Below are 13,404 nucleotides of genomic sequence, written 5' to 3'. Positions count from 1 at the left end.
CCGCCGGAGGAGGAGCCCGGCGCCGGGAGGAACGGGCGGAGCGCTGCCGTGGCAGGAGGAAGGGGAGGGACCGGCGCGCTCCGGCTGCGGCGCCCGGGCGCAACGCCGCCGCCGGCAGGGCAGGAGGGGCGCCGGCTGGAGGGCTGGCGGGCTGGGTAGGGGGTCTCTGAGCGCGCGCTGGGGGGAGACTGCGGCCAAGGCGGGGGGATCGGGCAGGGGCAGAGGAGGGGGGTCGCTGGGGGGGCGGGTGACCTCGCTTGGCGGCCGCACTTTCTCACCTGCGGCCAGGCGGGGGGGGGGGATCGGAGGCAGGGGCAGAGGAGCGGGGGGGGGGAAAGGCTGAGTGGGTGACTGGGGAGGGGGTCGCTGAGCGCGCGCTGGGGAGAAACTGCGGCCGGGCAGGGGCAGAGGAGGGTAGGGGCGCTAGGGGTGGGCAGGGGGCGGGCGACCTCGCTTTGCGGCCGCAGTTTCTCACCTGCGGCCAGGCGGGGGGGGGATCGGAGGCAGGGGCAGAGGAGCGGGGGGGGGAGGATGAGTGGGTGGCTGGGGAGGGGGTCTCTGAGCGCGCGCTGGGGGGAGACTGCGGCCAAGGCGGGGGGATCGGGCAGGGGCAGAGGAGGGGGGTCGCTGGGGGGGCGGGTGACCTCGCTTGGCGGCCACACTTTCTCACCTGCGGCCAGGCGGGGGGGATCGGAGGCAGGGGCAGAGGAGGGGGGGGGGAGGCTGAGTGGGTGGTGGGCAAGGGGTCGCTGAGCGAGCGCTCGGCCGGCGGGAGGGCGGGCGACCTCGCTTTGCCACCGCCGAGGAGTGGCTGTGCCCAGCCTCGCTGCCCGCCCCGCTTTGCGCCCAGCCGGCTCTGGTTGCGCACGGTCGGTTGGCTTAACGGTCGGGCGCGGGGAGTAGGGGGCGCCGCTGGGCAGGAACGGGGGGGTTCCCGCGGGGTTTGGCTCGGTTGTGCCCGGGCTGCGGAGAGGCGGGTGGGAGATGTCGGTCGGAAGCGGGTAGACTCAAAGGATGAAGCGGAGCTTGGGTGGGGAAGCAAACCCCGGCTTGCTGAGGCTAACCTGGTTGGTGGACCTGGGGTGGGGGAATGGGCTGTTTCCGAAGTAAGCCTTGGTTGTTTGGTTAAAGTGCAGGTTGGATCCTAATGTTCCATCCCTGGAGGCTTTTAAGAAGAGACTGGACAGCCGCTTGTCTGGAATGGCATAGGGTCTGCTGCTTGAGCAGGGGGATGGACTAGAAGACCTCCAAGGTCCCTTCCAACACTGCTATTCTGTTAAATTTTGATCGATTCACCAAAGTTGCACGTTCTGCAACCCTAGAAAACAATAGCAAATCACTGCCAAGAAAACTTCAGGCACTTATTATTCTTAATGAGGGCTAGTTTGTTGTAACAGGATAAAAACTGGGAGGCATTGAGTTCCAGTCCTGCCTTGGGCATGCAAGCCAGTGACCTTGTGCCAGTCACTCTCTCTCCACCCCAGGAAGCAGGCAAGGACGACCTTTTCCCAGAAACATTGACAAGGAACTTGTATGGTCAGGCAGCAGGAGTCACCATGGGCTGAAAAGTATAATAATAATAATAATAATAATAATAATAATAATAATAATAATAATAATAATAATAATAATAATAATAATAATAATAATAATTACAAAATACAAAATAAATAACCCACAAAGTTGGCAAAGCTGTATGTTAGCGTGTCTGCACATCACAGCACATTGGGATAAATCTGACCGCAATTACACCAAACAATTATAGCTTGAATGACAGGTGGCAAAGATCCTATATTGAGCTTAATCTTGCTAGTTTCTTGAAAAGTCTGTGGCTGGTACCCTAAATATTAACCAAGTTCAGATGTAGAAAACAAGTGTTGGGCTTAGGATGTCTCAGATAGGATTGACTTGGCTTTCCAATTTGGGCCAGAGTTTATATAATAGCCAGTATTTCTCAAGCCTAGCAACTTGAAGATGGGTGGACTGCAACTCCCAGAATTCTCCAGCCAGCTAAGCTGGCTGGGGAATTCTGGGAATTGAAGTCCACCCATCTACAAGTTGTCCAAGTTGAGAAACGCTGTTTTAAACAACCAAATATAAAAAGCAAATACGACCTCCCTGTCCTTAGCTACCTAATACTGTATTTTGATTTTTCTCTGTTCCAGGTGGCCTTAAATCATGTCAGGGAAAGGGGGAATTTATGCATGTGAGGATCCAGCCTCCTGGAAAGCCGTTTTGAATATTTACCAGGATGTGATTGCAGCTATGGGAAGCAAGGGGAAGAAACTAATTGCCTTGGATCAGTGGTAAATTACTAATGTGTTATTTGGAAGTTTAATGAAGGCATCAGCCCATCATCTAGGCTGGCCTAGCAGACAATTTTCCATGTGCAAGAGGGGAAAAAATGCATTTTAAGATGGTTTGGGCACTACCACCCTCTTTCTTATTTCCATAAGCTTCTTTTAAAAATCTCCTTCTGAGAATGAGGATGGCTCTGTATGTTTTTACTGTTTTATTTTTCTTGTCTCCTTTCGAGGTATCAAGAAGAGTTGCCCAGAATTCTTGCAGGGCGCGAGGAAAAATACTTGATGAAAGAGGAATTGTTGAAACTCGTGCAATGGAAGCTGACCGTAGGTATTCCCCTCTGAAGTGCTAAACAGACTTGAGCAGTTCAACAGCAGGTGACATCTCGGTCTCAAAACCCATCTGTAAAATGGGTTTATTAAGGGTCCTTGGTGCTCTGTGAGCTTGCATGTGTTTTTTTTTGCAGACATTTCATTACCCAAACTAGCTAACATCATCAGTGCACTGATGATATTATTTAGTTTGGGTCATGAATCGTCTGCAAGAGAACAAGCAAGGTCAGAGAGCACCAAGGACCCCTCGTTTCAACCCTGAGCTACGCATATTCTCCTTTAATGGATATATTGAAGATGCAATTGGCATACTAGTGCAATCTCCTTAATAGGTTGGTTCAGCTTTTGCATCGCAAGCATACATGCTGTTTAATGGGCAGTCAGTGGTCTGAGATGGTATAGGTTCTCCTGCTTGAGCAGGGGGTTGGACTAGAGGACCTCCAAGGTCCCTTCCAGCTCTATTCTAATTCTAATTCTATTCTCTATGCTATGCTATGCTATCCTATGCTATCCTATCCTGTCCAATCCTATCCTATCCTATTCCACTATTCTATTCTATTCTATTCTATTCTATTCTATTCTATTCTATTCTATTCTATTCTATTCTATTCTATTCTATTCTATTCTATTCTATTCTATTCTATTCTATTCTATTCTATTCTATTCTATTCTATTCTATTCTATTCTATTCTATTCCATTCCATTCCATTCCATTCCATTCCATTCCATTCTACCCTACCCTACCCTACCCTACCCTACCCTACGCTACCCTACCCTACCCTACCCTACCCTACCCTATCCTATCCTATCCTATCCTATCCTATCCTATCCTATCCTATCCTATCCTATCCTATGCCAGGATTGAGATTAGAAACATGAAGTTTGAAGAAGAGACAGAAGGCTTAACCCCAGCACTGAGGAAAGACAAACGATGGCGAAATTGTACAGTTGGCAGAATGAAACCACGCTAAACATTTGCAGCTCAGACTCGGAAGCTGATAATTTCTGCTTTTGGTCTTTCCAGAGAGGAAAATTTCGGCCTCGCTTGCAGCAGCTGGTGGCAGCTAATCCAAGAGAGAAGGTGGAGGAACATACCCAAAAAGCTTTCCATCAACTCCCAGATGTAGAAGCTGCCGTGAAGGAGTTGAACAACCTGAAGGGCGTCGGACCAGCCACGGCTTCAGGTACAGAAATAGGAAGGTTACAAATCTGGAACTTACAGGATACAGAATAACAAAGAGCCGGAAGGGACCTTGGAGGTCTTCTAGTCCAACCCTCTGCCCAAGCTGGAAACCCTATACCATTCCAGACAAATGGCTGTCCAGTCAATCCTTCAGTGATGGGGGCACCCACAAGTTCTGGAGGCAAGCCATTCTGCTGGTTAATTGTTCTCACTCTCAGGAAGTTTCTCCTTAGTTCCAGCTTGGATCTCTGTTTTGATAAGCTTCTGCCTGTTCCTTCTTGTCCTGCCCTCAGGTGCTTTGGAGAATAAGTCAGTCCCCTCTTCTCTGTGGCAGCCCCTCCATCAAGGGAGCACCTACTGCCAGCGTCAATTTCCCATCGTCCTGTGCGCTCCCACAGGGAGGGCCTCCTTAGGGTGCCGCCGGTTAGGGAGTGCCAGCGGGTGATCCCCAGAGGAAGGGTGTTCTCCGTGGGCGCGCCGGCCCTATGGAACGATCTGCCTGTGGAACTCCGGACCGCCCCCGACCTTCGTTCATTTCGCCGGGACCTAAAAACCTGGTTATTTAATTTATCTGGGCTGGACTGAGGGGTTTTAAACTTTTTAACTTTTTTAACTTTTTGGGCTATTAATTGTTATTTAATTTTATTTTAATTATATTTTAATTTTTATATTGTCTTTTAACTTTGCCCTGTAAACCGCCCTTTCGGGAATAGGGCGGTATATAAAACTAATTAAATAAATTAAATAAATAAATAAATAAATTTTCAAGGAGAGATTGGACAGCCGTTTGTCTGGAATGATAGAGGCTCTCCTGCTTTTGTAGAGGGTTGGACTACAAGACCTCGAAGGGCCCTTCCAACTCTCTCATTCCTCAATAACGTTTTTCTACGTTCTGTGATGGCTGTTTTCTGACATACCTATGGATCAATTCTTCATAGCCATCTTCCTCTGAGTCCGTGTATTTCCACCGTGATGCAAGGCGGAAAGGCAGAGACGAAGCAGTCCAAAGAATAAACGGATTCTAAATCTAATCAATAAAAAGAATAGGAATATCGGGCAGGGAGACTTTACACACTGACACTTCTTCCCCCCCCACCTCCCCGTATATTTCTCCCATAGCTCTGTGTTTTCGCTTCTGTTTTTAGCCATTCTCGCTGCCGGAGCACCTGAAATGGCTGCATTCATGGCAGATGAAGTGATGGAGATCCTTCCAGGCCTGGGTCCTCTCCAGTACACCCTGAAACATTATCTGCTTTATATGGACAAGATTCAGAGCTGTGCCGAGAAACTGAATAAAGGCAAGGCCGTTTTCTCTGTTCTCCCCATTATAAAAAAGATGTTGAGGCTCTAGAAAGAGTACGGAGAAGAGCAACAAGGATGGTTAGGGGACTGGAGGTTAAAACATACATAGAACAGTTGCAGGAATTGGGGATGTCTAGTCTAATGAAGAGAAGGACCAGGGGTGACATGATAGCAGTGTGCCAATATTTGAGGGGCTGCCCCACAGAAGAGGGTGTGTGTGTGTCACCCTATTCTCCAAAGCACCTGAAGGCAGAGCAAGAAGCAATGGATGGAAAATAATCCAGGAGAGAAGCAACTTAGAAATCAGGGGAAATTGTCTTAACAGTGAGAACAATGAATCTTGCTTCCAGAACTTGGGGCTGCTCCATCAATGGAAGTGTCAACGCTGCTAACATGAATGTTCTTGCTTGACAAGAGATGGAAGAAGCAGCTATTTCATATGTTAAACTTGTGTATTGCTTTAAGAGATAGGGTTAACCCTGGGAGGAGGAGGATTGTACCTCAAGGCCGTCTGAAACTAAAGAAGATAAGAACTTGGCAGAAGATTCTTTAAATTTATTTGGAGAATATGATTAATGACAAAATTAGAAAGGTGTAGAATTGTGTTTTAATATATTGTGCAAGGGGCAGAGATTTCAGATTCCAGCTTCCTTCGAGCAAGCTTCTGCCAGTGTATTAGGCTAAATAAAGGACTTTTAAGGTAAACAATGCCTCAGAGTCACTTGAAAAGCCCATACCTCAGAAACTTGACAGGAGGCTTTTAAGAAGAGATGTTTGTCTGAAATGGTATAGGGCAGGGGTAGGCAACCTTGGCTCTTTTATGACTCGTGGACTTCAACTCCCAGAATTCCTGAACCAGCATGAACTGCTTGGAAACCTCTCCCTTTCCCCTCAGCATGGCTGGCTCAGGAATTCTGGGAGTTGAAGTCCATGAGTCATAAAAGCCAAGGTTTCCTACCCCTGCACTAGGCCGCTTTATGACTCATGGACTTCAACTCCCAGAATTCCTGAGCCAGCATGGCTCAGCTTGGAAACCTCTCCCTTTCCCCTCAGCATGGCTGGCTCAGGAATTCTGGGAGTTGAAGTCCATGAGTCATAAAAGAGCCAAGGTTGCCTACTCCTGGTATAAGGTCTTCTGTTTGAGCGGGGTGGGTGGGTGGGTGGTGGACTGGAAGATCTCCAAGGTCCCTTCCAACTCTGTTATTTTGTATTTTGTATTTTGTTAGGTGACACCACAGAAACCTGGACGGCTCACCTGGTGGAAAAATGCCTCTGGACCTGGGCTTTGGCTAAAAAGCTGGGTTTGCCCTCTTTGCCGATGGCGAGCCAAGAGGAAGACCAGGGAGAGGGTGGTGAGCAAGGAGGCCGAGGCCGGAAGAAGCAGAGAACCAGATGAATGCTTCCCAGCTGCTGCGGTTGTGGCATCAACACCTGCTCCTTGGCACGTGAATGGCAGAGTTGAGCCAACACACCCGAGGGAAATTTGCTCGCTCTGGGAACCAACCACACCAGCCCACAACAACCATCCACAGCACAGCTTTCTCACAAACAGAATGCGGCTTGTGTGACACAAGAGTGCTAGAAATCCTGCTTGGTCTTCTTTCAAAGGATCAACAGGGATGTGTCCAAATGTTCCTGTTTTAATAATGTTGAAATGGATGGTTCTCTCAGAAGCAGCATTACCTTACTTGCCCCCACCTCCCTTGCTTGGTGGGGCATGGAACTCCATTAGATCTAGAGCGCCATTGGTTGATATAGGGCAGGGGTAGGCAACCTTGGCTCTTTTATGACTCGTGGACTTCAACTCCCAGAATTCCTGAGCCAGCATGGTTCAGCTTGGAAACCTTTCCCTTTCCCCTCAACGTGGCTGGCTCAGGAATTCTGGGAGTTGAAGTCCACGAGTCATAAAAGAGCCAAGGTTGCCTACCTCTAATATAGGTTGAGCCGTGGTGGCGCAGTGGTTAGAATGCAGTACTGCAGACTACTTCAGCTGCCTGCCAGCTGCCTGCAGTTCGATTCTCACCGGCTCAAGGCTGACTCAACCTTCCATCCTTCCGAGGTCGGTAAAATGCGGACCCAGATTCTTTGGGGGGGGGGGGAAACAGGCTGAAACCACTTTGAGGGGCTCTAAAGCACTGTGAAAGCAGTATATAAGTCTAAATGTTATTGCCATATTAGGAGTTAAAGATTTAATGGAACTGACTGGCTGATAATGTGATGTATACGTGGAAATAGTTTTCATAGAACTCAGGGGTTTTGTTGAGCTAAGCTTTCCTCTCTTATTTTTCAATAAAAGGGATTAAATGATACGAGTAAACCTTGAAGAGTTACAAAATAAAAAGCTACATCAAAAGGTGCGGGAAAGAAGAAGAAAGAACAAGATAAAAATAGAAAAAAAAGAAATAGCCGCTTCCATCCTCAGTCAGTAGAATCAAGATTAAGAACTTGGCACAATCTCTTAAAAGAAAAGCCAGGATCTCTTTATTCCGTACCTTCCTCCAGTTTGCATAAATGCACCTCTAAAACCTTGTCTCTCCCTGTTGAACTGCAAAAGTCCAGTAGGTAGCATCAGAAATGACAACATCAGGATTACAAATGACAGCTGCTGACACCCAACCCGAATCCATCCTTTGCCTTTAACAAATCCCCCGTTCCTCTCTTCAAATACAGGTAAGTCCTTGACTTACGACCACATCTGAGCCCAAAATTGCTAAGCAAGACTGTTTGTTCAGTGAGTTTTGTCCCATTTTACGACCTGGAACCACTGCAGTTGTTAAGCGAGCAACACAGTTGTTAAGTGAATCTGGCTTCCCCATTGACTTTGCTTGTCAGAAGGTCGCAAAAAGGGATTACTTGACCCCAGGACGCTGCAACCCGTCATAAATACATGGTAGCTGCCAGGGGGCTGAATTTTGATCACGTGACCACAGGGATGCTGCAAAGGTCCTTAAGTGTGAAAAAACGGTTCTAAGTCACTTTCTTCAGTGTAACTTCAAAAAGTCACCAAAGGTTTGGTTCTAAGTTCAGGAATACCTGTAATCAAAATACAGTTCCAGTGAAATTGAGTTTTTCAAAGGCGTGGGAGCAAAGAGGGAACTATGTGGTTTTTCCTTCAATTGTCTGGGGCACTGTTTCTCAACTTCGGCTGCTTGAAGATGGGTGGACTTCAACTCCCAGAATTCTGCAGGCAGCCTGAGGAATTCTGGGAGTTGAAGTCCACGCGTCTTTAGGTCGCCAAGGTTGAGAAACCCCGCTTGGAATGACATGATGCTTCTCTATCGCTAGAGGGAGCCTCTGTCTCAAGATACCAACTTCCAACAGTTCTTAAAGCCTGCCTACTTTCCTATCCGGCTGATTAATCTATGAAAGCTTTCCTCAAGTTGCTCAGATGCCGTGATGTGTCTACACCTACGAAGATCAGAATCGTGCAAGCCACGCTATTCCCTGTGATGTTCTATGGAAGCGAAAGTTGGACTTTATAGCAGCAGGATAAGAAGAGTATTACAGACTAGAAGAGTTGGAAGAAGCTTTTTCTTGTTGTTATTTTTGACTTTTGTCGCAAGCCTTAGTTCATTTTGAGCCTTAGCTTTCCTCACTTCATCTTTGCAGGCTCGGGCTATTTGCTGATATTCTGCCTCAGTTATGTTCCCCTCTTTCCACTTCTTATACTTATCCTTTTTTGTCTTTCAACTTATCAGAGAGTTCTCTATGCAGCCATGTTGGTTTCTTTTGAGAGCTGCTATTTCTCTTCTTCATTAGTGTTGTGCTTAGACTGGGCTTTTATAATCTCACACTTTAAAATTTCCCAAGCTTCTTGAGTTGTTTTCCCCTTGAGGATTCTCATCCATGGAATCCTTCCCAAGCTCTCTCTAAGCTTATTGAAATTAGCTCTCTTAAAGTCCAAAATTCTAGTTTGACTACGATCTATTGCTTGTGCTTGCATAATTTCTTGACAGTGAGAACAATCAGTGAAATGGCTTGCCTCCTGGAGTTGTGGGTGCTACAACACTGGAAGTTTTCAAGAAGAGACTAGACAGCCATTTTCCTGGAATGGTATAAAGGTAAAGGTAAAGGTTCCCCCGCACGTGTGTGCTAGTCGTTTCCGACTCTAGGGGCTTGTCCGAGGACGTCTCCGTGGTCATGTGGCCGGCATGACTAGACGCCAAAGGCGCATGGAACACTGTTACCTTCCCACCTTCCCACTTCTACTTGCATTTTTACATGCTTTCGAACTGCTAGGTTGGCAGAAGCTGGGACGAGTAACAGGCGCTCACTTTGATACACGGCACTCGTGATTCGACCCGCCAAACTGCCGACCTTCTGATCGACAAGCTCAGCGTCCTAACCCACTGAGCCACTGCGAATGGTAGAGGTATTCTAATTCAACACCTCTGCCCCGCCCCCCATCCAAGCAGAAGACCCTATACCATTCCAGACACATCACTGTCCAGTTTTTTCTTGAAAACCTCCAGTGTTAGAGCACCCAGAAACCCAGGAGGCAAGCCGTTCCACTGATTAATTGTTCTCCTTGTCAGGAAATTTCTCCTTAGCTCTACGTTGGATCTCTCCTTGATTAGTTTCCGTCCATTGCTTCTGTTGCTCTAGAGCAGGGGGTCTCCAACCTTGGCAACTTTAAGACTCGTGGACTTCAACTGGCTGAGGAATTCTGGGTGTTGAAGTCCACAAGTCTTAAAAGTTGCCAAGGTCGGAGACCCCCTGCTTTAAGGAATAGGTCAAAGCCTATTATTATATTATATTGACAACTTTGAACTTTGTTGTTGGAGAAAAGTTGAAAACAGCCAAGAAGACAAATGGGCGGCTCCTCAAAGAAATCAAGCCAGAATTCGCACTCCAGGCACAAATGACCAGACTCAAATTATCCGACTTTGGACACATTGTGCGAAGACCCAGTTTCTCTCTTGAAAAGCTCTTATGTTAGAAAAGGTAAGAAGAAGGGATCAGCAGCAAGATTGATGAGGGTATTTTTGGAAGAGCTGAAAGAATAAGTTAGGGATAGATTCTCATGGGAAGAAAATCTACGGCATATGGTTGCCAGGGGTTGAAAGCAACTTGATGGGGTCATAATTATTTTTTTTAAAAAACCTGCTATGTGCCATTGAAGGATGTGAGCTGAGATCCATTACTTCTCATCGTTGGTGAACTGGATTTAACTTGGACATCGTATTTCCCCCAGATACGAATTCTTGTTTGTTTGAAAAAATTAAGTTTTTATTAATAAAAAGAAACTAGAAGGAGATTGTATGTGCGTGTTACGGAATTAACTTTTAACACGAGGAAGGGGAATCCTTACATACCTATTGGAGAAGATCCACCTAAGCTTCTTGTAGCCTCTGGTGAAGGAAACGTGAAATAAAATAAATAAAACAAATAAATAAACCTTTATTGTCAAAGTACAACATGTGTACATTGAGATTAGCTGAGCCTCCCCCCGTGCTCTCTCTCCCCCCAACACACAGTGACAACAAACCCTCCATCCCACCACACCATGTGAACCAACTACACCACACACCGGCCTCCTAAGTCAATTCTGCATAAGTTCACAGAGATTATGTCCCATATAAAAGCCTAACAGCCCACGGATAAAAGCTATTTTTCAGCCTGTTGGTACGGCTGGCTATACTCCTATATCTCCTACGTGATGGTAGGAGAGTAAAGAGATACAGTCCAGGGTGTGAGTCATCCCTGAGAATCTTCCTCACTCTTCCAAGGCAGCGAGCCCTGGCGAGGTCATCCAGTGGTGTCAGGGGACAGCCCACAATGTCTTGTGCTGTGCTCACTACCCTCTGTAATGCTTTCCTATCCGCGGCTGTCAGACCAGCATACCAAACCACAATACCATACGAGAGGACGCTCTCTATAGTAGACCGGTAAAAGAGGGTCATTAGCTGTTGTTTTACCCTGTTCTTCCGCAAGACCCTAAGAAAGTGAAGCCTCTGTTGGGCCTTTCTAGCCACCTGAGTTGTGTTAACTTTCCAGGTCAGATCTTCACAGAGTCCTTGAGATTCAGGTGGTATATACGTCTAAATTATTATTATTATTATTATTATTATTATTATTATTATTATTATTATTATTATTATTATTATTATTATTATTAATTATTATTATTATTGTTATTGTTATTGTTATTGTTGTTGTTGTTGTTGTTGCTGTTGTTGTTATTGTTATTGTTATTGTTAATTTTATTATTTTATTATTTTATTATTTTATTATTATTATTATTATTATTGTTCCTGTCTTTAATAATAGTAATATAAATTTGTACAGCCAAGTGTTTCTTCGTGCTAGCTGGGGAATTCTGGGAGTTGAAGTCCACACATCTTCAAGTTGCTGAGGTTGAGAAACACTTGGTTAATACAGAATGAAACTGACTGCGTACTGCCTCCTGGTGGTCATATAATAATATTATTATTAATAAATAATGAAAACACAGGACTCACACTATCAAAGCAGAAATTCCCCCCCTCCTTGGGGCACTGGAAGTTGTATAAACCTTTGTACAGAGAGACACGGCACCCATATCCCTCTGATAGCTTAAGATAAGGTGGACTATCAGTTCCACAGACAACTAAACATAGAGCATCCAATACGGAAGCCTTGCCTCCTAGAGGTAGATCAGATTTGAATCCCAAAGTCGTGTGCACTAACACTACTTTGACTATAGGGTTATAGTAAACGAATCTGGCAAGTCTGACTGCGCCTCGCCCTCCCTGCCTTTACGTTCAAAAGAATCATGGAATCTGAGATGATTTCACAAATTGCATTCCGGCTCTGGACTCGGATTTCTTTTATCTGAGTGATGCCTCGGCTGCAGCTCTTTCCTCCTGTTCCTCAAGGTTATTCTCACAGTCCTTTAAAAGAACTTTCCTCTTCCAGAATAGGATGGAGCCCCAGCTAAGTGGGATCCAGAATTCCATAGGAAAGTCAGAGACCAGGGCAGTCATTTGGTTGAAGACCACCACCATCACCACCCCGGAAAACGGCACACTTTTTGAAACGGTCCAATGTCCATTTTACTGAAAGGTTCGGGGTTGTCTCTGTTCAAAAGGGAGGGTGGTTCTTTCTTGTCTCCTAGTGACTTTGCAGCCTCATAATCTAAGATTCTCTCCTGCATGCTGGTAAGAGTAGGTGGGAATGGAGTTGAAGAGCTTCAGCCAGGGGAATAGATGAATAAAAGACAGATTAAGGGGAGAAATGTACTTTCAGACTTGCAAGATTGATGTCATCCAGGCAAGAAGCACATCCAGAAGGACTAGCTCTAACTTTATTGTATGGTTAGCCCTGGTGGCGCTGTGGTTAGAAGGCAGTATTGCAGGCAAACTCTGCCCCACTTCCAGGAGTTCGATCCTGACTGGCTCAAGGTTGACTCAGCCTTCCATCCTTCCAAGGTTGGTAAAATGAGGACCCAGATTGTTGTGGGGCAAGAGGCTGACTCTGGAAACTGCTTAGAGGGGGCTGTAAAGCACTATGAAGCGGTATATAAGTCTAAGTGCTATTGCTAAGTCGGAAGGAAGGAAGGAAGGAAGGAAGGAAGGAAGGAAGGAAGGAAGGAAGGAAGGAAGGGCTGTGGTGGTGCAGTGGTTAGAATGCAATACTGCAGGCAAATTCTGCCCACAGCCTGGAGTTCGATCCTGACCGGCTCAAGTTTGATTCAGCCTTCCATCCTTCCGAGGTCGGTAAAATGAGGACCCAGATTGTTGGGTGCAAGATGCTGACTCTGTAAACCGCTTAGAGAGGGCTGTAAAGCACTGTGAAGCGGTATACAAGTCTATTGGCTATTGCTGTAGCTCGTTGGATGTCGCATTAGGAGCCCTGGTGGTGCAATGGTTAGAATGCAGCATTGCAGGCTGAGTCTGCCCACTGCCAGGAGTTCGATCCTGACCGGTTCAAGGTTGACTCAGCCTTCCATCCTTCCGAGGTGGGTAAAATGAGGACCCAGATTGTTGTGGGGCAAGAGGCTGACTCCGTAAACCGCTCAGAGAGGGATGTAAAGCACTATTGGGGGAGTATATAAGTCTAAGTGATATTGCTATTGCTACAAATAGATTCTTGCAAGTCTGAAAGTCCCTCTCCCCCCCCCACTCTCTCTTATAGCCTAAGAAACTAGGGAGAGTCCCATGCTTTGGGTAGGCTCAGCTGCCTCTTATTCAACCTTTCCCCTGGCTGTGGCCCTGCCTTAGCTCTCCCAAGGCTGTTCACACACTACCATTGCAATTCCCTACCTTATGAATAAAGGTAAAGGTAAAGGTTCCCCCGCACATG

The 13,404-nt window shown here is 46.6% G+C and overlaps 1 protein-coding gene across 2 annotated transcripts; it reads left to right on the top strand.

The window, feature by feature from the left end:
• The first annotated feature begins 98 nt into the window (after positions 1 to 98).
• LOC310646275 (uncharacterized protein) lies at positions 99 to 8,282 on the top strand. 2 transcript variants are annotated; one of them, XM_083372582.1, is made up of 6 exons: positions 99 to 155; positions 2,166 to 2,306; positions 2,537 to 2,630; positions 3,661 to 3,820; positions 4,965 to 5,117; positions 6,348 to 8,282. In XM_083372582.1, the coding sequence occupies exons 2-6, from the start codon at positions 2,179 to 2,181 to the stop codon at positions 6,515 to 6,517; spliced, it is 705 nt and encodes a 234-aa protein (XP_083228708.1). In that variant the 5' UTR covers positions 99 to 155; positions 2,166 to 2,178; the 3' UTR covers positions 6,518 to 8,282. The 2 variants fall into 2 exon arrangements, with proteins under 2 accessions (XP_083228708.1, XP_083228707.1); XM_083372581.1 differs by lacking the exon at positions 99 to 155 and having other exon boundaries at positions 968 to 2,306.
• Positions 8,283 to 13,404: the final 5,122 nt, after the last annotated feature.

The sequence above is a fragment of the Vipera ursinii genome (assembly GCF_947247035.1).
Source record: "Vipera ursinii genome assembly, chromosome: 13".
NCBI classification, from domain to species: domain Eukaryota; kingdom Metazoa; phylum Chordata; class Lepidosauria; order Squamata; family Viperidae; genus Vipera; species Vipera ursinii.
Note: the sequence above shows the minus strand (reverse complement) of the source record. Positions and strands in the feature narration are given on the sequence as shown.

Coding starts and splice junctions, on each gene's coding strand:
- LOC310646275 (XM_083372582.1), top strand. CDS start 2,179: ATGTCAGGGAAAGGGGGAATTTATGCATGTGAGGATCCAGCCTCCTGG. Junction 2,631..3,660: donor TCGTGCAATGGAAGCTGACC/GTAGGTATTCCC, acceptor TGGTCTTTCCAG/AGAGGAAAATTTCGGCCTCG. Junction 3,821..4,964: donor CGGACCAGCCACGGCTTCAG/GTACAGAAATAG, acceptor TTCTGTTTTTAG/CCATTCTCGCTGCCGGAGCA.